The 26,988-nt window shown below is 38.5% G+C and overlaps 2 protein-coding genes across 3 annotated transcripts in view; both read left to right on the top strand.

Moving 5' to 3' along the window:
- The first annotated feature begins 3,227 nt into the window (after nt 1-3,227).
- Nucleotides 3,228-6,814, top strand: LOC132547396 (very low-density lipoprotein receptor-like). Of its 2 annotated transcripts, none has more exons than XM_060211155.1 (3): nt 3,228-3,391; nt 4,008-4,133; nt 6,623-6,814. In XM_060211155.1, exons 1-3 carry the CDS (start codon nt 3,298-3,300, stop codon nt 6,772-6,774), a joined length of 372 nt encoding a protein of 123 aa, XP_060067138.1. In that variant the 5' UTR covers nt 3,228-3,297; the 3' UTR covers nt 6,775-6,814. The 2 variants fall into 2 exon arrangements, with proteins under 2 accessions (XP_060067138.1, XP_060067137.1); XM_060211154.1 differs by having other exon boundaries at nt 3,231-3,391; nt 4,005-4,133.
- Nucleotides 6,815-22,602: 15,788 nt separating this feature from the next.
- The window catches only part of LOC132547423 (uncharacterized), a 31,130-nt gene continuing 26,744 nt past the window's right edge, over nt 22,603-26,988 (top strand). Inside the window, exons 1-4 of the mRNA XM_060211179.1 lie at nt 22,603-22,846; nt 23,310-23,827; nt 23,882-25,182; nt 25,426-25,512. Of these exons, the coding sequence (XP_060067162.1) occupies nt 22,603-22,846; nt 23,310-23,827; nt 23,882-25,182; nt 25,426-25,512 (2,150 nt within the window). The remainder of the gene's footprint in view (nt 22,847-23,309; nt 23,828-23,881; nt 25,183-25,425; nt 25,513-26,988) is intronic.

The raw sequence follows: 26,988 nt of genomic DNA, 5'->3' as shown, positions 1-26,988 counted from the left end.
ACTGACCATCGTGACTATACACAGGTTACTGTGACTGGCCCTCGTGACTATACACAGGTTACTGTGACTGAACATCGTGACTATACACAGGTTACTGTGACTGGTCCTCATGACTACACACAGGTTACTGTGACTAGCCCTCGTGACTACACACAGGTTACTTTGACTGGCCCTCGTGACTATACACAGGTTACTGTAACTGACCATCGTGACTATACACAGGTAACTGGGATTGGCCCGCGTGACTATACACAGGTTACTGTGACTGGCCCTCGTGATTACACACAGGTTGCTGTGACTGGTCCTCATGACTACACACAAGTTACTGTGACTGGTCCTCGTGAATATACACAAGTTACTGTGACTGGCCCGCGTGACTATACACAGGTTGCTGTGACTGACCCTCGTGACTATACACAGGTTACTGTGACTGATCCTCGTGACTACACATTGGTTACTATGACAGGCCCTCGTGACTATACACATGTTACTGTGACTGACCCTCGTGACTATACACAGGTTACTGTGACTGGCCCTCGTGATTACACACAGGTTGCTGTGACTGGTCCTCATGACTACACACAAGTTACTGTGACTGGTCCTCGTGAATATACACAAGTTACTGTGACTGGCCCGCGTGACTATACACAGGTTGCTGTGACTGACCCTCGTGACTATACACAGGTTACTGTGACTGATCCTCGTGACTACACATTGGTTACTATGACAGGCCCTCGTGACTATACACATGTTACTGTGACTGACCCTCGTGACTATATACAGGTTACTGTGACTGGCTCTCGTGACTACACACAGGTTACTGTGACTGGTCCTCATGACTACACACAGGTTGCTGTGACTGGTCCTCATGACTACACACAAGTTACTGTGACTGGCCCTCGTGAATATACACAGCTTACTGTGACTGGCCCGCGTGACTATACACAGGTTGCTGTGACTGGCCCTCGTGACTATACACAGGTTACTTTGACTGGCCCTCGTGACTATACACAGGTAACTGGGATTGGCCCGCGTGACTATACACATGTTACTGTGACAAACCCTCGTGACTATACACAGGTTACTGTGACTGGCCCTCGTGATTACACACAGGTTGCTGTGACTGGTCCTCATGACTACACACAAGTTACTGTGACTGGCCCTCGTGAATATACACAGCTTACTGTAACTGGCCCGCGTGACTATACACAGGTTGCTGTGACTGGCCCTCGTGACTATACACAGGTTACTGTAACTGACCATCGTGACTATACACAGGTAACTGGGATTGGCCCGCGTGACTATACACAGGTTACTGTGACTGGCCCTCGTGATTACACACAGGTTGCTGTGACTGGTCCTCATGACTACACACAAGTTACTGTGACTGGTCCTCGTGAATATACACAAGTTACTGTGACTGGCCCGCGTGACTATACACAGGTTGCTGTGACTGACCCTCGTGACTATACACAGGTTACTGTGACTGATCCTCGTGACTACAGATTGGTTACTATGACAGGCCCTCGTGACTATACACATGTTACTGTGACTGACCCTCGTGACTATATACAGGTTACTGTGACTGGCTCTCGTGACTACACACAGGTTACTGTGACTGGTCCTCATGACTACACACAGGTTGCTGTGACTGGTCCTCATGACTACACACAAGTTACTGTGACTGGCCCTCGTGAATATACACAGCTTACTGTGACTGGCCCGCGTGACTATACACAGGTTGCTGTGACTGGCCCTCGTGACTATACACAGGTTACTTTGACTGGCCCTCGTGACTATACACAGGTAACTGGGATCGGCCCGCGTGACTATACACATGTTACTGTGACAAACCCTCGTGACTATACACAGGTTACTGTGACTGGCCCTCGTGATTACACACAGGTTGCTGTGACTGGTCCTCATGACTACACACAAGTTACTGTGACTGGCCCTCGTGAATATACACAGCTTACTGTAACTGGCCCGCGTGACTATACACAGGTTGCTGTGACTGGCCCTCGTGACTATACACAGGTTACTGTAACTGACCATCGTGACTATACACAGGTAACTGGGATTGGCCCGCGTGACTATACACAGGTTACTGTGACTGGCCCTCGTGATTACACACAGGTTGCTGTGACTGGTCCTCATGACTACACACAAGTTACTGTGACTGGTCCTCGTGAATATACACAGGTTACTGTGACTGGCCCGCGTGACTATACACAGGTTGCTGTGACTGACCCTCGTGACTATACACAGGTTACTGTGACTGGCTCGCGTGACTACAGATTGGTTTCTGTGACTGGCCCTCGTGATAATACACAGGTTACCGTGGATGGTCCTCGTGACAATACACAGGTTACTGTGACCGGCCCTTGTGACAATACACAGGATACCGAGTGTTACCCTCATGACTCTACACTGGACACTTTGACTGGTCCCTGTGGTGTCGTAATTGTTTGACGGCGATAGACAGACGTTCTCGGATATTAACGTTTTAGAGGTGCAGCACGTGCAACGCATACCATCTTTGTATAGAAACTATACCAAATTACGAGACTTAAGATAAAACAATTAAAACATGAAGAACAAGTTTTATAAATAAAGTTATATTTTCTAGAACACAAATAAAATGTTTGTGATATAAAATCTAAACCACTAGAATTAAAATACGAACAACAAGTATACAGGAGACATCTGAGTTCATCACTCGAACACGTGAAATGCCAGTTGCACGATTTATATAACAAACATATGCACCGATAAAGTTTTACAACATTAATAAACCACATTGTTTGTTTGTTTTTTTTAATTCTTTCGTTTTCTGTTTGGCAGCGGCATGTGCTGACTACTGACAGGAAATCCTGTACACGTCTATATGTTCAACTGATATTGTTTATGTTGTGTTTCAATCTGTATTTCAATCTGTTAAATGTTAAAATGGCTAAAATGTCAATGACCCCAGCAGTACACAATGACGCAAACCAAATTAACCACGTCGAATCTGCTCATAGAACTGACCAATCAGATGTAGCGGAGAAAAGCATGGACCAATCAGTATCGGCAATGTGCAGTACGGCTGTGATCGTACGAGCTTGCATATGGTTTCAAAACACCTGGTGATTCGGGGGAAAACATATGTATGAAGTGTGGAATGTGGTTATACCATACGTCATATAGTGGTCTGATAAATCCCTCCACTTACCATCACCTCCCCACGGCGGAGGGGTATAAACAGTCCCGCCGAGACCACGTCCCTCCCATTGTCAAAAGGATTGCTTGATCATAATGTCGGGGATTTTCCGCACCACAGCGATCAGTTCTGTGTTGATGACGGCATTTACATTGTTTTGCTTATGTCAAACAGCGCATATTAAGAAAAGTAAGTGGAATTAAAAAGAAATTTTTTTTTTTAAAATAAGACAGATATATATGTTGAACAATAATTATTAACATAAAGCTAACGTGTTTTCTGTAGCCTCCATACAGAATAAAAACGATTTTTACTACCACCGAGTCAACCGCTGAGATTGATTTCAAACTCTACGGTGCTTTATTGTGAAAGAAAATGTCTAACCGGTCTTAATGTTAGTGTGATATGAAGGGTCTTTGGTCTTAGTTACGAAATGGCCATGACCTTTTCAAACAGACAGATAGAAGGGTGATGTTCACCGAAGAAATCAATATAACACATTGTTACCGTACGTTCGCCAATAATTTTTTTTAAAAATCCCAATTCAATAAAAACACCCATGATTTTCTAGAAACGATTTTTTAACTGACTGAGCAATATGTTGTTACTATTCTCTGCGTGAAATTTTTAGTTGAATAAGCAGACATTTGCAGCTTTAATACAAACCTATACAGGACAATAGTATTGTAAGCAGTAAAATAACCTTCTAGTTGTAACAAATTGATAAACTTGATCAACGACAAAGATAATGTTTAACTGTATCACATAAGGTGATGATTGATTCAGTTCCTCTTTCCTTCAGCAGTCAAGCGTTCTGTGAGCTGTGAGCGGTCCGAATTTGCCTGTAATTCTGGCTGTATTCCTAACGGCTGGGCATGTGACGGGGATCCGGACTGTTCCGGGGGTGAAGATGAATTTCCTTCTCTCTGTGGTGAGTACACCAGTCGCTGAGCTAGAAATTGTTTCGAAACCGACTATGGTGACACTTGTATGACCATACGCTGACTGACAGGTTGAATGTGCAGAAGGCGCAGTGGTAACGCACTCGAATTTCACAGTAACACCCCTCGCACGCTTCCATGAGGGCCAACAAAACCGACTAATAGTTGAACAAACTTTTTCCGTCATTGTAAAATAAATGAAGTTTACATATTTATTTATGATATTGACACGTGTATAAACAGACACCGAGAGACAGGTACAATGTATATAGTTAGTAATGACGGAGACACGTGTATAAACAGACACCACCAGACAGGTACAATGTATAGAGTTAGTGATGACGGAGACACGTGTAAATCTTGACACCGAAAGACAGGTACAATGTATATATATATATATAGTTAGTAATGACGGAGACACGACACGTGTATATCTTGACCGAAAGACAAGTACAATGTATACAGTCTGTAATGACGGAGACACATGTATATCTTGACCGAGAGACAGGTACAATGTATACAGTCTGTAATGACGGAGACACATGTATATCTTGACCGAGAGACAGGTACAATGTATACAGTCTGTAATAACGGAGGTACGTGTATATCTTGACCGAGAGACAGGTACAATGTATACAGTCTGTAATGACGGAGACACATGTATATCTTGACCGAGAGACAGGTACAATGTATACAGTCTGTAATGACGGAGGTACGTGTATATCTTGACACCGAGAGACAGGTACAATGTACACAGTCTGTAATGACGGAGACACGTGTATATCTTGACCGAGAGACAGGTACAATGTATACAGTCTGTAATGACGGAGACACGTGTATATCTTGACCGAGAGACAGGTACAATGTATACAGTCTGTAATGACGGAGGTACGTGTATATCTTGACACCGAGAGACAGGTACAATGTATACAGTCTGTAATGACGGAGACACATGTATATCTTGATCGAGAGACAGGTACAATGTATACAGTCTGTAATGACGGAGGTACATGTATATCTTGATCGAGAGACAGGTACAATGTATACAGTCTGTAATGACGGAGGTACGTGTATATCTTGATCGAGAGACAGGTACAATGTATACAGTCTGTAATGACGGAGGTACGTGTATATCTTGATCGAGAGACAGGTACAATGTATACAGTCTGTAATGACGGAGGTACGTGTATATCTTGATCGAGAGACAGGTACAATGTATACAGTCTGTAATGACGGAGGTACGTGTATATCTTGATCGAGAGACAGGTACAATGTATACAGTCTGTAATGACGGAGACACGTGTATATCTTGACCGAGAGACAGGTACAATGTATACAGTCTGTAATGACGGAGGTACGTGTATACGGTGCTCCGACTGAAAGATACCATTTGTATAGTTTGATACAGAGTAACAGGTACTATTCAATCATATAAACACACAAATAACAAAAAATATATCGGAGAGTGGGGAATTAAGTATAGGACAGAGAGATTCACTTCATCATGGTCATGGTAAGGTAAAGCATTACACTATTTGCTTACTTTTTTCACCATTATTTTGTAATCACCCTGATTAATTCAATTAAACACATCAATACCAATTCATATGTCAAGGGTGTGGAAGCGATCCCCCCTGCCCCGCCCTAAATTTTCCCCAACCCAGACATATTTTCCATCTAGTGTTATTTATGTGTTTACATGATTGGATCAGTTTGATTTGAAAAATAAAAATGGCGAAAAAATATCTTGTAAGAAAATAGTGAAATGCTTCACTTAACCATGGTCATGGTGAATTGACCCTGCCCCTCCCCTCTCTCTGCCCATTCCACATTGTCCTATCCTAAATTCTCCCACCCCAAACATTTTCTTGTTATTTATGTGTTTGTATTTATATGAATGAATCACGGTGGTTAGAAAAAAAATAGTGAAAAAAGTAATGAAGTATAAAAATAGTAAAACGCTTCACTTTACCAAGGTCACGGTAAAATGATCCCGCCCCTCCCCCTTGTCCCTCCATCTTGCCCCTCCCACCTTGCCCCATATTTTTGTGTTTAAGTGAATGAATGGGGATACTTACAGAAGAAAATTGTGAGAGAAAGTTCATTAGTAAGAAATTAGGGAAATGCTTTATACTTTACCATGGCCCTACCTCATTCTAAATTTCCCCACCCTTGTTATTTTTTGTTTTATTATGTATGGATTTTCACACGATACCAAACATACGTTGAGTCGGCATCGGGACATGCACAAGTTTCGCTCTAAACAAAATAAACATACAACGGATGTCGCGACATGCACGATCTCCTCTGAATTAACTGCCGCTGTATATTTGACTGTGAAAATCGTAGTTTATGTATAAGAGAAGACGTGCATTTCGTGGCACTTATTGTACGTGTGTCTGCATTGGTTATATGTGATCGCACGTGTTTATCCCTCGAGAACTGTTTCCACAAATGTATCTTTGTTTTTGTATTACAGATAACCGTGTTTGTCCCGACACGTACTTCAAATGTGACGTCAACAAGTGTTTTCCATGCGAGAATGTCAACGATGGCTTTCCTGACTGCTTCGACTCTTTTGATGAGGAAAACAATAACGTCGCATGCACCATGCCCCCTCCTACCACGTGACCTCTATCATGCATTATAAATAATCGTATGGCAGCAGCAATATTTTACAAGTGTTAATGATTCCCACGAGTAAACTTGGTCACAGTAAACGTTATGTGGAATTGTAACCACATCAACATTTCATTGTATTTGCACTTACTCCCGGTGTTTCATACGAAACAGCATCCCCTTAAATGTCTATACACTTTTGCAAGCGATGTTTCAGAGCCCCAATACCACTTTTAAAGAAGTTTTTTTTTTCTTGATCGTTCAGATGGTCATCCATTACATGTATGACATCATCATCTGACCGAAAGTAGGTACCGGAAATGGCATTTTAAAAAATTTTGGAAATAGATGAAAGTCTGATGTTACGAATTCAGACGAATAAGCGGATGCTCAATCAATTCAAAGCCACAATCGTCAATGGCAGCCATGTAAACAGGGGCATTGTCCTAGTGGAACAACACATTTTACCGAGTTCCGCAGTGATTAATAATTCCTCTTAACTGCCTTCGAAGTGTCCCTTATAGATAATCTACCATCAGAATACCATCAGCATCTTAGACACCGAGGTAATAACCTTTCCAGCTGATGGATCAGTCTTTGCCGCCTTTACCAGGTGTGAACCAGGGTCCTTCCATTGTTTAGACTGTTGTTTTGCTACTGGGTGAAATGATGGGCCCACATTTCATCCATAGTCACAAACCTCTGCAGAAAGTGAGCAGGATTTATCTCTAAAAGGTTCAGATCAGCAGGCGACAATGTCCGCCTGGTGTCCTTCTGATCAATTGTCAGAAGTCTTGGTACCCAACGGGCTGAGATCTTTCTCATCGCAAGATCTTCCGTAAGAATGAAACGTACTCTTTCCTACGAAATCCCAACTGTACTGACAATGTATCTCTCTGAAACCCGCCTGTCAGCCATAAAAATATCACGGACTCTATTGAACATTTTTGGGGTTGCTTGCAACAGTGACAGGCCTTCCAGGACGGGCGTTATCTCTGCTCTGCCTGCCATGCTTAATTCAGCCACCCATCTTTCCACTGTAGCATATGAAGGGGCATCGTTCCTTATTGTTGCTACCATATCAGTATGGATGTCCTTTCTTATGCAAATATGAAATCAATCCTCTTTCAGCGATTTGTCCATTTTACAAAAGCCACTTGCCCAGTTTACTTAAGAGTGCTACCTCTTTGATATAAACTGAATAAATGACATCAGTCTTTGGGTAGTCAGGGAATAGCAGAGGGTGGTCGGGTGGTGGGGTGGTGCAGTGGTAACGAACTCGCCCTTCACCTAGCCGTCCGGGGATCGATTCCCGGAATGGATGTGAAAAGGAATGGGGCCACCTGCTGGACCACGTGGGTTTTTCCCGGTACTCCGGTTTCCTCCCACAATAAGACCCCTCGCGCTCTTCCATCCGAGCCAACAAGAGTGATTAATATAAGTTGGAAAAACTTGCTTCGCAATTGTTGTAAAATAAATAGTTTATTATTAATAGAAGAGCTGAAAAAGGACACCCTGCTTTACTTCTTTTACAGTAGTAAGGTAGAGTTATTACACAGAACAGACTTACAGTAGTAAGGTAGAGTTATTACACAGAAGAGACTTACAGTAGTAAGGTAGAGTTATTACACAGAACAGACTTACAGTAGTAAGGTAGAGTTATTACACAGAACAGACTTACAGTAGTAAGGTAGAGTGTTATTACACAGAAGAGACTTACAGTAGTAAGGTAGAGTTATTACACAGAACAGACTTACAGTAGTAAGGTAGAGTTATTACAGAACAGACTTACAAGTAAGGTAGACTTACAGTAGTAAGGTAGAGTTATTACACAGAACAGACTTACAGTAGTAAGGTAGAGTTATTACACAGAACAGACTTACAGTAGTAAGGTAGAGTTATTACACAGAACAGACTTACAGTAGTAAGGTAGAGTTATTACACAGAACAGACTTACAGTAGTAAGGTAGAGTTATTACACAGAACAGACTTACAGTAGTAAGGTAGAGTTATTACACAGAACAGACTTACAGTAGTAAGGTAGAGTTATTACACAGAAGAGACTTACAGTAGTAAGGTAGAGTTATTACACAGAACAGACTTACAGTAGTAAGGTAGAGTTATTACACAGAACAGACTTACAGTAGTAAGGTAGAGGTATTACACAGAACAGACTTACAGTAGTAAGGTAGAGTTATTACACAGAACAGACTTACAGTAGTAAGGTAGAGTTATTACACAGAACAGACTTACAGTAGTAAGGTAGAGTTATTACACAGAACAGACTTACAGTAGTAAGGTAGAGTTATTACACAGAACAGACTTACAGTAGTAAGGTAGAGTTATTACACAGAACAGACTTACAGTAGTAAGGTAGAGTTATTACATGGAAGAGACTTACAGTAGTAAGGTAGAGTTATTACACAGAACAGACTTACAGTAGTAAGGTAGAGTTATTACACAGAAGAGACTTACAGTAGTAAGGTAGAGTTATTACACAGAAGAGACTTACAGTAGTAAGGTAGAGTTATTACACAGAACAGACTTACAGTAGTAAGGTAGAGTTATTACACAGAACAGACTTACAGTAGTAAGGTAGAGTTATTACACAGAACAGACTTACAGTAGTAAGGTAGAGTTATTACACAGAACAGACTTACAGTAGTAAGGTAGAGTTATTACACAGAACAGACTTACAGTAGTAAGGTAGAGTTATTACACAGAACAGACTTACAGTAGTAAGGTAGAGTTATTACACAGAACAGACTTACAGTAGTAAGGTAGAGTTATTACACAGAACAGACTTACAGTAGTAAGGTAGAGTTATTACACAGAACAGACTTACAGTAGTAAGGTAGAGTTATTACACAGAACAGACTTACAGTAGTAAGGTAGAGTTATTACACAGAACAGACTTACAGTAGTAAGGTAGAGTTATTACACAGAACAGACTTACAGTAGTAAGGTAGAGTTATTACACAGAAGAACAGACTTACAGTAGTAAGGTAGAGTTATTACACAGAACAGACTTACAGTAGTAAGGTAGAGTTATTACACAGAACAACTTACAGTAGTAAGGTAGAGTTATTACACAGAACAGACTTACAGTAGTAAGGTAGAGTTATTACACAGAACAGACTTACAGTAGTAAGGTAGAGTTATTACACAGAAGAGACTTACAGTAGTAAGGTAGAGTTATTACACAGAAGAGACTTACAGTAGTAAGGTAGAGTTATTACACAGAAGAGACTTACAGTAGTAAGGTAGAGTTATTACACAGAAGAGACTTACAGTAGTAAGGTAGAGTTATTACACAGAACAGACTTACAGTAGTAAGGTAGAGTTATTACACAGAACAGACTTACAGTAGTAAGGTAGAGTTATTACACAGAACAGACTTACAGTAGTAAGGTAGAGTTATTACACAGCAGAACAGACTTACAGTAGTAAGGTAGAGTTTTTACATAGAAGAACAGACTTACAGTAGTAAGGTAGAGTTATTACACAGAACAGACTTACAGTAGTAAGGTAGAGTTATTACACAGAACAGACTTACAGTAGTAAGGTAGAGTTATTACACAGAACAGACTTACAGTAGTAAGGTAGAGTTATTACACAGAAGAGACATACAGTAGTAAGGTAGAGTTATTACACAGAAGAGACTTACAGTAGTAAGGTAGAGTTATTACACAGAACAGACTTACAGTAGTAAGGTAGAGTTATTACACAGAACAGACTTACAGTACAGTAGTAAGGTAGAGTTATTACACAGAACAGACTTACAGTAGTAAGGTAGAGTTATTACACAGAAGAACAGACTTACAGTAGTAAGGTAGAGTTATTACACAGAAGAACAGACTTACAGTAGTAAGGTAGAGTTATTACACAGAACAGACTTACAGTAGTAAGGTAGAGTTATTACACAGAAGAGACTTACAGTAGTAAGGTAGAGTTATTACACAGAACAGACTTACAGTAGTAAGGTAGAGTTATTACACAGAACAGACTTACAGTAGTAAGGTAGAGTTATTACACAGAACAGACTTACAGTAGTAAGGTAGAGTTATTACACAGAACAGACTTACAGTAGTAAGGTAGAGTTATTACACAGAACAGACTTACAGTAGTAAGGTAGAGTTATTACACAGAACAGACTTACAGTAGTAAGGTAGAGTTATTACACAGAACAGACTTACAGTAGTAAGGTAGAGTTATTACACAGAACAGACTTACAGTAGTAAGGTAGAGTTATTACACAGAACAGACTTACAGTAGTAAGGTAGAGTTATTACACAGAACAGACTTACAGTAGTAAGGTAGAGTTATTACACAGAACAGACTTACAGTAGTAAGGTAGAGTTATTACACAGAACAGACTTACAGTAGTAAGGTAGAGTTATTACACAGAACAGACTTACAGTAGTAAGGTAGAGTTATTACACAGAACAGACTTACAGTAGTAAGGTAGAGTTATTACATGGAAGAACAGACTTACAGTAGTAAGGTAGAGTTATTACACAGAACAGACTTACAGTAGTAAGGTAGAGTTATTACACAGAAGAACAGACTTACAGTAGTAAGGTAGAGTTATAGTTAGGTTTATTACACAGAACAGACTTACAGTAGTAAGGTAGAGTTATTACACAGAACAGACTTACAGTAGTAGAGTTATTACACAGAACAGACTTACAGTAGTAAGGTAGAGTTATTACACAGAACAGACTTACAGTAGTAAGGTAGAGTTATTACACAGAACAGACTTACAGTAGTAAGGTAGAGTTATTACACAGAACAGACTTACAGTAGTAAGGTAGAGTTATTACACAGAACAGACTTACAGTAGTAAGGTAGAGTTATTACACAGAAGAGACTTACAGTAGTAAGGTAGAGTTATTACACAGAAGAGACTTACAGTAGTAAGGTAGAGTTATTACACAGAACAGACTTACAGTAGTAAGGTAGAGTTATTACACAGAACAGACTTACAGTTACAGTAGTAGGTAGAGTTATTACACAGAACAGACTTACAGTAGTAAGGTAGAGTTATTACACAGAACAGACTTACAGTAGTAAGGTAGAGTTATTACACAGAACAGACTTACAGTAGTAAGGTAGAGTTATTACACAGAAGAACAGACTTACAGTAGTAAGGTAGAGTTATTACACAGAACAGACTTACAGTAGTAAGGTAGAGTTATTACACAGAACAGACTTACAGTAGTAAGGTAGAGTTATTACACAGAACAGACTTACAGTAGTAAGGTAGAGTTATTACACAGAACAGACTTACAGTAGTAAGGTAGAGTTATTACACAGAACAGACTTACAGTAGTAAGGTAGAGTTATTACACAGAACAGACTTACAGTAGTAAGGTAGAGTTATTACACAGAAGAACAGACTTACAGTAGTAAGGTAGAGTTACTACACAGAACAGACTTACAGTAGTAAGGTAGAGTTACTACACAGAACAGACTTACAGTAGTAAGGAAGAGTTATTACACAGAAGAACAGACTTACAGTAGTAAGGTAGAGTTATTACACAGAAGAACAGACTTACAGTAGTAAGGTAGAGTTATTACACAGAAGAACAGACTTACAGTAGTAAGGTAGAGTTATTACACAGAAGAACAGACTTACAGTAGTAAGGTAGAGTTATTACACAGAACAGACTTACAGTAGTAAGGTAGAGTTATTACACAGAACAGACTTACAGTAGTAAGGTAGAGTTATTACACAGAAGAACAGACTTACAGTAGTAAGGTAGAGTTATTACACAGAACAGACTTACAGTAGTAAGGTAAGGTAGAGTTTATTACACAGAAGAGACTTACATTAGTAAGGTAGAGTTATTACACAGAACAGACTTACAGTAGTAAGGTAGAGTTATTACACAGAAGAGACTTACAGTAGTAAGGTAGAGTTATTACACAGAAAATCTATGTGATGTCTTGTCAGAACCCTATCTATGTGATGTCTTGTCAGAACCCTATCCATGTGATATCTTGTCAGAACCCTATCTATGTGATGTCTTGTCAGAACCCTGTCTATGTGAACAACTATGTATGTCTTGTCAAAATGATTCCTGGTCTATGTGATATCTTGTCAGAACCCTGTCTATGTGACTCTTGTCACTGTCTTGTCAGAACCCTATCTATGTGATGTCTTGTCAGAACCCTATCTATGTGATGTCTTGTCAGAACCCTATCTATGTGATGTCTTGTCAGAACCCTATCTATGTGACATCTTGTCAGAACCCTATCTATGTGATGTCTTGTCAGAACCCTATCCATGTGATATCTTGTCAGAACCCTATCTATGTGATGTCTTGTCAGAACCCTGTCTATGTGATGTCTTGTAAGAACTCTATCTATGTGATGTCTTGTCAGAACCCTATCTATGTGATGTCTTGTCAGAACCCTATCCATGTGATGTCTTGTCAGAACCCTGTCTATGTGATGTCTTGTAAGAACCCTCTCTATGTGACAGAACCCTATCTATGTGATGTCTTGTCAGAACCCTATCTATGTGATGTCTTGTCAGAACCCTATCTATGTGATGTCTTGTCAGAACCCTATCTATGTGATGTCTTGTCAGAACCCTATCTATGTGACATCTTGTCAGAACCCTATCTATGTGATGTCTTGTCAGAACCCTATCTATGTGATGTCTTGTCAGAACCCTATCTATGTGATGTCTTGTCAGAACCCTATCTATGTGATGTCTTGCCAGAACCCTATCTATGTGATATCTTGTCAGAACCCTATCTATGTGATGTCTTGTCAGAACCCTGTCTATGTGATGTCCTGTCAGATCCCTGTCTATGTGATATCTTGTCAGGACCCTGTCTATGTGTTGTCTATGTGATGTCTCGTCAGAACCCTATCTATGTGATGTCTTGTCAGATCCCTGTCTATGTGATATCTTGTCAGAACCCTATCTATGTGATGTCTTGTCAGAACCCTATCTATGTGATGTCTTGTCAGAACCCTATCTATGTGATGTCTTGTCAGAACCCTATCTATGTGATGTCTTGTCAGAACCCTATCTATGTGATGTCTTGTCAGAACCCTATCTATGTGATGTCTTGTCAGAACCCTATCTATGTGATGTCTTGTCAGAACCCTATCTATGTGATGTCTTGTCAGAACCCTATCTATGTGATGTCTTGCCAGAACCCTATCTATGTGATATCTTGTCAGAACCCTATCTATGTGATGTCTTGTCAGAACCCTATCTTTTTGGCATATTGAGAATCATTGCTCTTGTCTTTCGCACATTGACTTTAAGCCTCCATCTTCCACAATAAAATGAAAAATATTGAGCAGCAGTTGTTGATTTTAAGATCTGAAAAGAGGACAGTGCCATCTGTACATAGCAGTATAAAGATTTTGATTTACATATATACAAATTAGTCCTGTTATTATGAAATATTCCAAATCGTTCAAATATAAAAAATTCTACAGATGTCTAAAACCACGTGTAAAAGGAGATTTCCTCGTTTTCCTTCATCACTATTCTAGATTTAATATCACGATACATATTAAACTTACATCAAATACTTTTCCATTAACCCCATTTACAATAATTTTGTTCCCTACACAATTCCTCTATATATTATCGAATGGCCGTTCCATGTCGATAAAAAGACAACATAACTTCCCAACCTGGATTTCACAGATCAGAATATTTGTGCAGTCTATCATTTCACATTCATCTACCTCTGCTCATTTACATAAACATCATCTTCATACAGTTGATTAAGATCAGTTGGGAAAATTGACTTTATTACGTGGACTACTTAAACATTTAGAAAACAATTAACAATGAGTTAATGATGACTGTGAGAGAACCTGTCTGAACGTCCGACCTCTAAACAATATCAGGTTTCATTAGGTCAAACATATATGTATAATGAAAACATGTCAGATTACATGTATTTTGAGACCCTTTCTACTCTTAAAATGTCTTTAAGATATTAAGATATTCTTATATTTTTATTTGCTATCGTAAATTATAGCATTAACATATAAGTTATCTGACAATTAGTTTATTTGCGGTTTGTTTCCAAACTGTACACGTGGAGGCAAACGGCTTCAAACTGTACCCGTGGAGGCAAACGGCTCCAAACTGTACACGTGGACGCAAACGGCTCCAAACTGTACACGTCAAACGGTTCCAAACTGTGCACATGGAGGCAAACGGCTCCAAACTGTACACGTGGAGGCAAACGGCTCCAAACTGTACACGTGGAGACAAACGGCTCCAAACTGTACACGTGGAGACAAACGGCTCCAAACTGTACACGTGGAGACAAACGGCTCCAAACTGTACACGTGGAGACAAACGGCTCCAAAATGTTCACATGCAGATTATTTTCATTACTTGATAAACCATTGTCTGTTTAAGCGAGGAACCAAACAGCATAATTATGAATACCACACAAATGACATATCACCGTTTACACAAGTTTATTCTAAAAGTTCAGTTTTCTATCTTCCACTACACTCCATAGATCCATCAGACCCATGCACTGCGAGGTAACCGTGGTGGACGATCTTCGCGGGAGGCCAACACATCGCCTGCCATAGTATCTCAGAGTTACATTTACTTGGTCAATCACTTTATAAGTATATTGATTACACAACTCACATCCATATATGGCAGTCACAGACGTGAGTATGCTCTTACTCTTTGAGGGATCTAACCCATTACAGTGTTACCGACACCGGTAAGTGAGCTGAGTGTCCGCCTGCCTTTTTTACAAGTTATCTAAACCTTCATCGTCTTTCAGGTTGTAGGTAAAACTCGCCCCACGTAGATGGTGGTAGTTACCCATGCGAGTAAAACCAAAGACAGTTTCTCAGAAAGACTTGACAAGATACACCATTACACATTACAATGCTGAGAGAAAAGCACGAGGATCGACCCATTTAACACGTGCGATAACTTGCAAAATAATTAATTTCCGCACCAGAAAAATACTCATGCACTTGTGAATGTTTTCCCAGCTGTATTTTCTGGTGATGACAGCTCAATCAACAGGAAGTGGTAGGATGAAAAACGTAAAGAAAAGAACCTGCACGAACAGGCAGACAACTTAATTCCTATAAATCAACTCACATTTGCGGAACAGATTTATCAAAGGCATGAACTTGCCGTCATTTGTTTTTATCGTGTTCGTTATATCTGCAGTAGTATTCGCGCCTCAGTAGCCTCCATGTTTAAGGTACATATCTGCGCAATAATTTACTTAAAATTATATGTTATTGGCAATAGATATATGTTACATTTAAAGATTTTGTCGGATTAATGAAATCCCGAGGCGTTGATTTCACCATTACATCTTTTATTCATACGCCGAATGGCTCAAAAATGCATTTCTTGTACATCTATCATTTAGACAACGTTAAACACCAAACCAAGAATATTTATGTACTCTATTTTGCATTCAAACGAAATTGCTATCAAGCTTGAAGCTAAAGATTATTGTGGAATAATTGTATCCGTATCATTTCAAATCACAATCTGTTCTTCTTTCTTCTTAAAATAACCAAATTTAACACTTTCTTTGTAAGATAGGCATGGGGAAAGCACGAGAACGTGTGCGAAATCGTAAGCCTTATGGTTTGACGAAATTTGACAGAAGGATGTCAATTTTTTGTTGATGTGCCCATGAGGACAAATATAAGCAAAGACAAATCTTTGTAAATATTGATCACGTGTTGTCTGACCATGACGTTCAGTTAACTATGACGTCACAAGTAGCAATGATTGGGCCTTAGATACCAAGGTGTCGAATGGGGTGTAGCACATCAGCACCCAAATCGGCCGACAGCGATGCCGACAGCGCCGAAAGCGATGCCGACAGCGATGGATCCGAGAATATGTTTAACAAAGATCTCACTCCAGGAGCGACGCCCTACACAGGGGAGGAACAAAGGATCATGGCGGAAGTTCTGGAGAAAGCGGAAAAAGTGCCAGTACACCATCGGAAACCAATTGGTAGCAGTCGGAATAAGACAAAACAAGCCGAATGTTGATAAAAGTCACGGACAGTTCTTGTTTTACATATTGTACACAACTAAAGTATGTGATAATTTTATATTAAAAGTCAAGTCATTTTAATGATGTTCATTTAAAAACATTAACCGTCTCATTTTTCTTAATTTTCATTCATTCAAATTTTCAACAGTTTTGACCGTCCTCTCTCGTTCTTCCAGTATTGGTATATTGGATCATTCCTTCCGTCATATCCTTTCCGCTAGGTTTGGACCATTCCATGGTTTATTCTGAGAGTGTTTCCTCGGAATCTCCAGATCTAGCCCATTCAATAGATCTATTGGCTCTACGTTGTACACGTTCAAGTATTTTGACGTCACGTTAACTAACATATTCGATATTCGGTGAATCAAGGGTTTAAATAACAGGATAAACATATATTTGGTGAGTTGCCGAAAAATCCTTAAGATGAGACCAAGCATTGTTAGCTTTCTTCACAGGGTTAGATACGTGTTCACTATTTCACTTGAAATGAACTTGTAGATGAAACTATTAAATGGGTACCATAATATACAGCAACATTACGTAGATTGAAATAAATTCTTAACAGACACACTAAACATATAGACATATACGGGTACTATATTGCATTAGGTTACATTGGTGAGTTATAGGACAATTGTTGGATTAATGTTCATCCAATCGTGAAAAAAATCCAATTTGATGCAGGACGAATAGTCATATGGTTACCAATATATACACGACCTGATCTACACGTAAAAGAACCCGATTGGGACACACTATACAAACACAACAACTTCGTAAATAATCTCTGTTTATACTTTAAGGAATGGGACTGTGCCATATATTTCCAATTATCTATTATCGTGAAATTAATACCGAAGACATTTGAAACACCAGACAACCTATCTATCGTCTTCAAATGTCGTCTACGATCGAAATTAAAAAAAAAACATAACATAATACTCTCAAAAATGCTAAATCGTTGAAAAAATATTTAAAAACAAATAATGCGTTAAAACTGCAAATATGCTAAAATCGTACCTCGTATGATCTTTGCCATCGTACTCTAAGATTTGACGTGTTTCTGTGTTCATCACTTTGACGAATCTTTACATTCTTATTAATACAAACGTTACCCTAAGTTTAGAATAAAAACTCACAAATGGATCGATTAATTACCAGTATTTCTAACAAGGTGTCAAATCTTCCTCCTTATCTCTATCTCATTTTCTATATCTTACTCTCGGGTGTTATGACAATGATAAGTCTATATTCTATATCTTAGTCTCGGGTGTTATGACAATGATAAGCGTATATTCTATATCTTACTCTCGGGTGTTATGACAATGATAAGTCTATATTCTATATCTTACTCTCGGGTGTTATGACAATGATAAGTCTATATTCTATATCTTAGTCTCGGGTGTTATGACAATGATAAGCGTATATTCTGTATCTTACTCTCGGGTGTTATGACAATGACAAGCCTATTTTCTATATCTTAGTCTCGGGTGTTATGACAATGATAAGCGCATATTCTATATCTCACTCTCGGGTGTTATGACAATGACAAGCGTATATTCTGTATCTTACTCTCGGGTGTTATGACAATGATAAGTCTATATTCTATATCTTAGTCTCGGGTGTTATGACAATGACAAGCCTATTTTCTATATCTTAGTCTCGGGTGTTATGACAATGATAAGCGTATATTCTATATCTCACTCTCGGGTGTTATGACAATGATAAGCGTATATTCTATATCTTAGTCTCGGGTGTTATGACAATGATAAGCGTATATTCTATATCTCACTCTCGGGTGTTATGACAATGACAAGCCTATTTTCTATATCTTAGTCTCGGGTGTTATGACAATGATAAGCGTATATTCTATATCTCACTCTCGGGTGTTATGACAATGATAAGTCTATATTCTATATCTTAGTCTCGGGTGTTATGACAATGATAAGTCTATATTCTATATCTTACTCTCGGGTGTTATGACAATGATAAGTCTATATTCTATATCTTAGTCTCGGGTGTTATGACAATGATAAGCGTATATTCTGTATCTTACTCTCGGGTGTTATGACAATGACAAGCCTATTTTCTATATCTTAGTCTCGGGTGTTATGACAATGATAAGCGCATATTCTATATCTCACTCTCGGGTGTTATGACAATGACAAGCGTATATTCTGTATCTTACTCTCGGGTGTTATGACAATGATAAGTCTATATTCTATATCTTAGTCTCGGGTGTTATGACAATGACAAGCCTATTTTCTTTATCTTAGTCTCGGGTGTTATGACAATGATAAGCGTATATTCTATATCTCACTCTCGGGTGTTATGACAATGATAAGCGTATATTCTATATCTTAGTCTCGGGTGTTATGACAATGATAAGCGTATATTCTATATCTCACTCTCGGGTGTTATGACAATGACAAGCCTATTTTCTATATCTTAGTCTCGGGTGTTATGACAATGATAAGCGTATATTCTATATCTCACTCTCGGGTGTTATGACAATGATAAGCGTATATTCTATATCTCACTCTCGGGTGTTATGACAATGATAAGTCTATATTCTATATCTTAGTCTCGGGTGTTATGACAATGATAAGTCTATATTCTATATCTTACTCTCGGGTGTTATGACAATGATAAGTCTATATTCTATATCTTAGTCTCGGGTGTTATGACAATGATAAGCGTATATTCTGTATCTTACTCTCGGGTGTTATGACAATGACAAGCCTATTTTCTATATCTTAGTCTCGGGTGTTATGACAATGATAAGCGCATATTCTATATCTCACTCTCGGGTGTTATGACAATGACAAGCGTATATTCTGTATCTTACTCTCGGGTGTTATGACAATGATAAGTCTATATTCTATATCTTAGTCTCGGGTGTTATGACAATGACAAGCCTATTTTCTATATCTTAGTCTCGGGTGTTATGACAATGATAAGCGTATATTCTATATCTCACTCTCGGGTGTTATGACAATGATAAGCGTATATTCTATATCTTAGTCTCGGGTGTTATGACAATGATAAGCGTATATTCTATATCTCACTCTCGGGTGTTATGACAATGATAAGCGTATATTCTATATCTCACTCTCGGGTGTTATGACAATGATAAGCGTATATTCTATATCTTACTCTCGGGTGTTATGACAATAATCAGCCTATTTTCTATATCTTAGTCTCGGGTGTTATGACAATGTTAAGCGTATATTCTGTATCTTACTCTCGGGTGTTATGACAATGACAAGCCTATTTTCTATATCTTAGTCTCGGGTGTTATGACAATGATAAGCGTATATTCTATATCTCACTCTCGGGTGTTATGACAATGACAAGCGTATATTCTATATCTTACTCTCGGGTGTTATGACAATGATAAGCGTATATTCTGTATCTTAGTCTCGGGTGTTATGACAATGATAAGCGTATATTCTATATCTTAGTCTCGGGTGTTATGACAATGACAAGCCTATTTTCGATATCTTACTCTCGGCTGTTATGACAATGATAAGCGTATATACTATATCTTACTCTCGAGTGTTATGACAATGATAAGCGTATATTCTATATCTTACTCTCGGATGTTATGACAATGATAAGCGTATATTCTATATCTCACTCTCGGGTGTTATGACAATGATAAGTCTATATTCTATATCTTACTCTCGGGTGTTATGACAATGATAAGTCTATATTCTATATCTTAGTCTCGGGTGTTATGACAATAAGCATATTTTCTATATCTTACTCTCGGGTGTTATGACAATGATAAGCTGTTTTTTCCATATCTTACTCTCGATGCCATGATTGGTATATAATTTATGGCAACGTGACTCTACCAAAATTGATAAACTTTTTGAAGATAAAAAAAATCTACAGAGGATTTGAATCCTGTAGCGTTTCTTGATATTTTACGAACAGCCACTTTCTACTTTCATTCCGTGCTATAGATACACGTCAATAGCGCTTGTGTATATAAATAGAATTTTTTCAAGGTATGCCTTGTTCAGCGGCGAAAACCGCTTCAACAGGTAGGGGCACCAAAGACGGAATGTCTTATACATTTCAGAGTATATTCAGCTGTTTTATGATAACCGGTTGATGGCCCTAATGACCTTGTATGTGTTAACGGACCGTTACGAATTTCATAATAATAATAATAAAAGCTCTTTTATAGAAATAGTTTATAAAAGTTCACTCTTTCTCTTAAATCTAATCACTTGTCAATCAAAAATGTTCCTTTCAACAATACGTATCTCCATTTAAAGACATGAATGTATATTTATGTCTTCGCATGACATTATTTCTCAGGATTATTTTCTCGTTATATCTTTTTGAAAAGATCATTTTAATTTCTATGGTGATAAGTAGCACAGAAGACGTGGGCTAATAAAGTGGCCAAAGCCATTTTCCTTTATCATTTAGCTAGTGCTCACTTGAAATGCAATATAAAAATTCTGCGTGAAACATTTGAAAAAAAAATCTGTTTCTGGTACGTTTCGTATCTGAAGGTGAAAGTTCGATGCTGACATGAAAAATGCGCTGAATATGATATTGGCTTTCGTTTAAAGCTATATACAGAAATATGATACCACCCTTAGCTTTATTAGCTCTTCAATGGGAGGCAACTCCCACTTTCCGTTTGAGATTTGAAAACGAGGCATCGCGCCATCAACACCAGTTTGATTTAGTTAGTAGACCAGAAGATCTGCATTATGTGTAACGCTATTCGAAGATACCCACTCTGCAATGTCACGACAGAGTACATGATGAAAAGTGATTGAGCTTTATATCTGTACCCTCTAGTATGCATGTTTTTTCTTCTTACTCTCGTGACAAGGATCTGCGTGTCAACCAAGTTAGGCAAGTGACAGGAACAGAAAGTAGAATGTCAAAATAAGTTCGTCCTACATACGTACAGTACCGGTAAGTATTACGATGTAAATTGTTACTGAAGTTTGAACAATGCGATTTTAAGTCATCGTTATCGCCAGCTCGTGAGTTCACTACCCTGCTATTTTCAGATGGCACATTACGTTTACTTCTTAATTTAATTTGAAGATGCGCAGTAATGTATTTTTCGTACATCTTAGGCTGTCATATCCCTGTGTTTTCTAAAATAACTTATAATACAACGATATTGCAGACATCAGTACTCTGTAGGAAATGGATGGCCGTAGTATTTTGTCATAACAAATGAATGATTAGGTTTTTATTTTTAATCAACATTATACATATAATAAATAGTCTGCACTCTTAAGATTGTCAGGCAGGCCGTTGGCAACACTCATCCATATGTAAGCAAGGTTTCATTTTCAAAAAGAGGTAATATTTTGTAAATACAGTCAAACTTCTGTGAATCAAACTTGAATGGCTAAAATTTCTTGTTGTTATAAATTGTTTGCGTAGTTCTGAATTTGATTTGTATATTTTATTACTAACTTACCCCTTTAGGAATGGAAGTTATATAAAGTGAAGTTTTCCATGTATCATTTTTTTGTAATGTTCACCACTGCCATTTCAGTAATAGCATATAGTGAGATCAAATTTATGAATTTTGAAAACAAATGGAGGAAATCCTGAACAATTTCATGATAATTTCACTCATTCTGAAAGCATCACTTTTCAATTTCAAGCATAAAAGCATGAAACTCTGTCGATAAAGGTTTTAGATGAGGCATGGTCTTTCTCAACACTCTGTCTGTCGGTAAAGGTTTTAGATGAGATGTGGCCAATCCTCAACTCTGTCTGTTGCTGTAGGTTTCAGATGAGACATGGCCAGTCCTCATCTCTCTCTTTTGGAGAATTCTTTGAAGCAACAACTGATCCCCATCTTTGCCAATCTAAGTGAGGATATACTTGACATTTGTGTCCGTGACCCGAGTAACCTCTCCGACCTCCAGCTGTGTATTGATGATCTATTGGAACTACGTACCTATTCACAACATTTGGCAAAATCCACTACACACTCACCTGAAAACTGGCCAAGACGAGATCCAGTGGTTGTCGATTCTGATGGCAAGTAACAAATCATCAAAGCTATATCAAGAGCTGTGCATATATATATTTTGACTTTTGTAATATTTCATATCATGGACTTAAAAAAATTCAGTTGATCATAAAATGAAATGACATTTTTAATTTTGAATATATAGAATGAGTTTTCAGAGAAGTGATATATTAATGGATTATTTTGCATTATCTCTCTTTCTGTTCTGGTTGAAAATATAAGAAAGAGTCTACGAACACCAGATTTTGTTAAGTTGAAGTGAAATGCTTTTAGTAAAATCTTAAAACGCTTTATTGACATGTGCTACCCCAATTGACAAAACACGGGCATTCAGATATTAATCACGAAAATATATGGCAATATAATGATAAAAGTATTGGCAATTTAATTCTTTAATTTTCAAAGTAAAGTGTTCTACAGTGTTTGTCTTTCAAAACTCCCTTAAGTTTTAACATTGGTGTTCTGTTGTAGATGATGTGGACCTTGTCGGTGCTCTGATAAGTGCTGAGAGTGAAGAGGTGCAGATTACTCAGCAATTTCCAGCCACGCGCAGCCTGGACAAAGATTGTCTTGTGACAGATGTTGATACATCTGGTACAAAAAAGGGCTCTTCCGTGAAAATTTGTGAGGCAAAATTCAAATCGCCCAGTTTTACTTCCCCTCAGAAAGTCAACCTGCTGGATTCTATTGAGTTTGACAGTGATCTTCCACGTTTTTCTCCTATCAGTAAAGAAAAATCGAAATCTCCAACTGCCCATACGCTTACAACTGAGAATGACATAATCTCCTCAAGAGTCAGAACCAGTACTTCTATCTTGGACATGGGACATACAGCAGTGGTGCACCAGTGGTGCCAAAACCCTGTGAAATCCCTCTTCACTTCACCTTCCAGACAAAAGTGTCATTTAGGATCAGAACCGTTAGTGAGTATTAAAGCCTGTGACCCTGACACTGTACCAGGTAAAGATGACATGAAGCCTAAATCTGCTGTCTTAGGGATACTGTCACCAGCCAAGCTAAAATTACCTTCATCTCCATTGAAGCCTAAATCTGCTGTCTCAGGGATACTGTCACCAGCAAAGCTAAAATTACCTGCATCTTCATTGAATCAGAAATCAGCTGCCTCAAACTCGCACAAGTATAGGTTCAATCCAGATTCATTTCAGTCTAGCTCTGTTCCAGTTATACGTCCCTCTGTATTCAACCCAGATAGGAAAGAATCATTTACATCCAGCGACAATCCACACAGTGTATCTACTGACAGAGCTCTTCCAGCTGCAACAGCTGACAGTGTATTACCAACTAAAACAGCAGGTACATCACAAGAAACAAAGCCAAAAAAAATCAAATTTAAGAAATCCCTCATCCTGCCTGGAGACCAGTCATCAGCTCCCACAGCAACTTCAGGTGATAGAATACCAGAGAAGTTTCAGGTATCTCAATCCAAAGTGGGTAGACAAGAAGATAAGGATTTTCTGCAATCAAATCTTTCTCATCTTAAAGATCAAAATGGATCTTTATCATCAGCTAATAAAAAGAAAAATGTGTTATCAACATCAAATGGACACCTTAGTAATATTCAATCAAATACACAGGACAATGGATTGTTAGCTACAACATCAGATTTAGATATGTCACAATTTGTGTATGTAAAAGGACAAGAAACTGCGATGGAAGCTGGTGCCTGTAACCAGCCTAGACTTCAGTCACAGCCTTCATCAAATGATAACCACGGACATACCATAATACTACAAAAGAATTCACATGAAGAACCCTTGATTCAGAGGCCTGTGGCAACATCAAAATGGACTGATACCCATACACCTAAACCATTACAAACTGCCAGTGGACTGCAGACTTCAAACAATAGGCCACAGCTACAGACAGGTTTGTCACAATCCTTGACTTTAAACAAGAATCAGACACTGCCTCAGCAGCCACAAAATTTAGCCATCAGTAGGCCACTGGCCCCAACATCAACTGTGATACAAGCTGAAGATGCTGGAAAAATGGCCTCAAATACATCACAGAATTCCACTGTCTTAAATTGTCTTGCTTCACAATCTACAGATCCCAGTAGACACCATTCCAAATCTAATGTACAACAGACTTCAACCATTACCTCAAATGTGAATCAACTGAACAGTTCTAGTGTGAGACAAGATGCACACATTTTGTCTTTGAATAAGCCTCAGTCAATGCCAAGTAGACAGCAAACTGTTATCTCTACTTCAAAGGCAGAGGCCCCATCTATAGCAAAGCTGTCATCAACATTAGATATATTAACAAATGAAGACATTGTAGCCTCAGCATCCGGGGACTTCAAGACACAATCAGTTAAAAGGCCAGAATCTTCTGCTTCATCAACAATAACAGGACAGTCACTGAAATCAACTTCTAATACAAAACTTACAGCTGCATCATCAGCATCAAGATCACCAGCATCAACATCATCATCATCAACATCATCAGCATCAATATCATCAGCATCAACATCATCAGCATCAACATCATCAGCATCATCACAAGCATCAAAGGATGGTAAGACTTCACCTGCAGTAAACAAAACTGTTGTCACAAAACTCAGCAACCAGACTGCCCCGTCAGTCCATCAAAATACTGCTGCTCCTGGTGCAAACAACTCTAAAGCAGAAGCTCGCTTGGTTACAGCAAGGTAAGATGTTGAAAATAGATCTAAATACTGGATTGTTAACTTAGAAATGATCTTATTTACTACAGTGGTGTGACTTGGAACCCATTCATTCTGAATCTTGAAGACAGTGGAATTTTTAGTATCACAATATTAGAACCTTTGAATTATGAAAAACTTATAAAAACTAAACTTTTAACTAAATTCCAAGGTATTATCTTCACTTATAGAATATATAACCTAACTGTAATGACATGTGAAAAATGTCCTTCAAACAGAAACACTTAAATACGACATACTGACATAGGTGAGGTACCCTGTGTCATGTATCCAATCTCCCACATCCTGTCCCCCTGCTAGAGATGAGTCCCAGCCCTTCAGCTAGGGGGAGATGGCCCAGCATAACACCTCTACCTTTCCAGCACAGCAACATCCTTATGTGATCTACAGTACCTAAACAATCCTGTCTGTCACACAAGCCAGCTTTTCTACCTAATCTACCACTATGTTTGTGCATTAGACCATGTAAATAACTCATGTGTTATCCACTTCTTGTTAGCAAATATGTAATATTAGATTATCAATGTCTACGACTTTTAGTATAAATACGACTAGGTTTCTAGCCAGTCGTCGAATCGGTTCCTGAAGGCATGCGAGTGTACCACCTCTCCATGTCTACACACAATAAATTTACATCAACCTGAACAGCGTTTGGATTTCTTCATCTCCACTCAACACTGCACCACTCTTCATTCTCAACAAAGAAGTTCACCCACTACACTTTATCGGACACCACTTCACTTTATTGGTGCCGTGACCTCGGACACCGCTTCACTACGATCACCGGTCATTCGTAAGGTAAGTGAATTGATTTTTATCTTTTTATCCGTAGAAACATTTGAACCTAAGTCATTTTTTACTTACTAATTAATCTATACATATATACATACATGTTTCTTTTATTATAATAAGTCTTTTTCTAAATCTATAATGGAAGAAAATCAACACACCCAATCTTCAACTGAATATGCCATCCAGTTACTTAAAGCTGTAGATTGTGCCATGATAGAAAATACACAATTCCCATCACAAATACACACAGCTCCTTACAACACACATACTTACACATGTAGAGATGAAGAACCAATAGAAATAGACACTACACGGGTAAGATCCATAAACACTTATACGCATGACAACAGAAATTCACACTCCACAGGAACTCGACCACAGAAACATACCACAAGTCACAAATCACAATATCACACTTACCCAGATCAACAGTCTACATACCGACACCATCATAATCCCTCTGGTCACCAGACTTCTTACGCAACAAATTCACACAAGTCTACACAACACTATCGCCACAGGGGTACAAACAACCATCACAGACACCCAAAGCCACAATCATATCATTACAACACAACAAGTATTAAATATTTCATTTAGTTCATTATGGAAGCCATTCCAAGATAAATTTCCAAACTATTCTTCCAC

This window comes from Ylistrum balloti, unplaced genomic scaffold (genome assembly GCF_031769215.1).
Source record: "Ylistrum balloti isolate Yb309-2 unplaced genomic scaffold, AGI_CSIRO_Ybal_v1 Utg369954, whole genome shotgun sequence".
Lineage (NCBI taxonomy): Eukaryota > Metazoa > Mollusca > Bivalvia > Pectinida > Pectinidae > Ylistrum > Ylistrum balloti.
This window is presented reverse-complemented; position numbering and strand designations above follow the sequence as displayed.

Bases quoted from the DNA above. Each gene is read 5' to 3' on its own strand.
- LOC132547396 (XM_060211154.1), top strand. From the start codon at position 3,298: ATGTCGGGGATTTTCCGCACCACAGCGATCAGTTCTGTGTTGATGACG. The intron at 3,392-4,004 runs GTAAGTGGAATT...TCTTTCCTTCAG, and splicing joins AACAGCGCATATTAAGAAAA to CAGTCAAGCGTTCTGTGAGC. The intron at 4,134-6,622 runs GTGAGTACACCA...TTTGTATTACAG, and splicing joins TGAATTTCCTTCTCTCTGTG to ATAACCGTGTTTGTCCCGAC.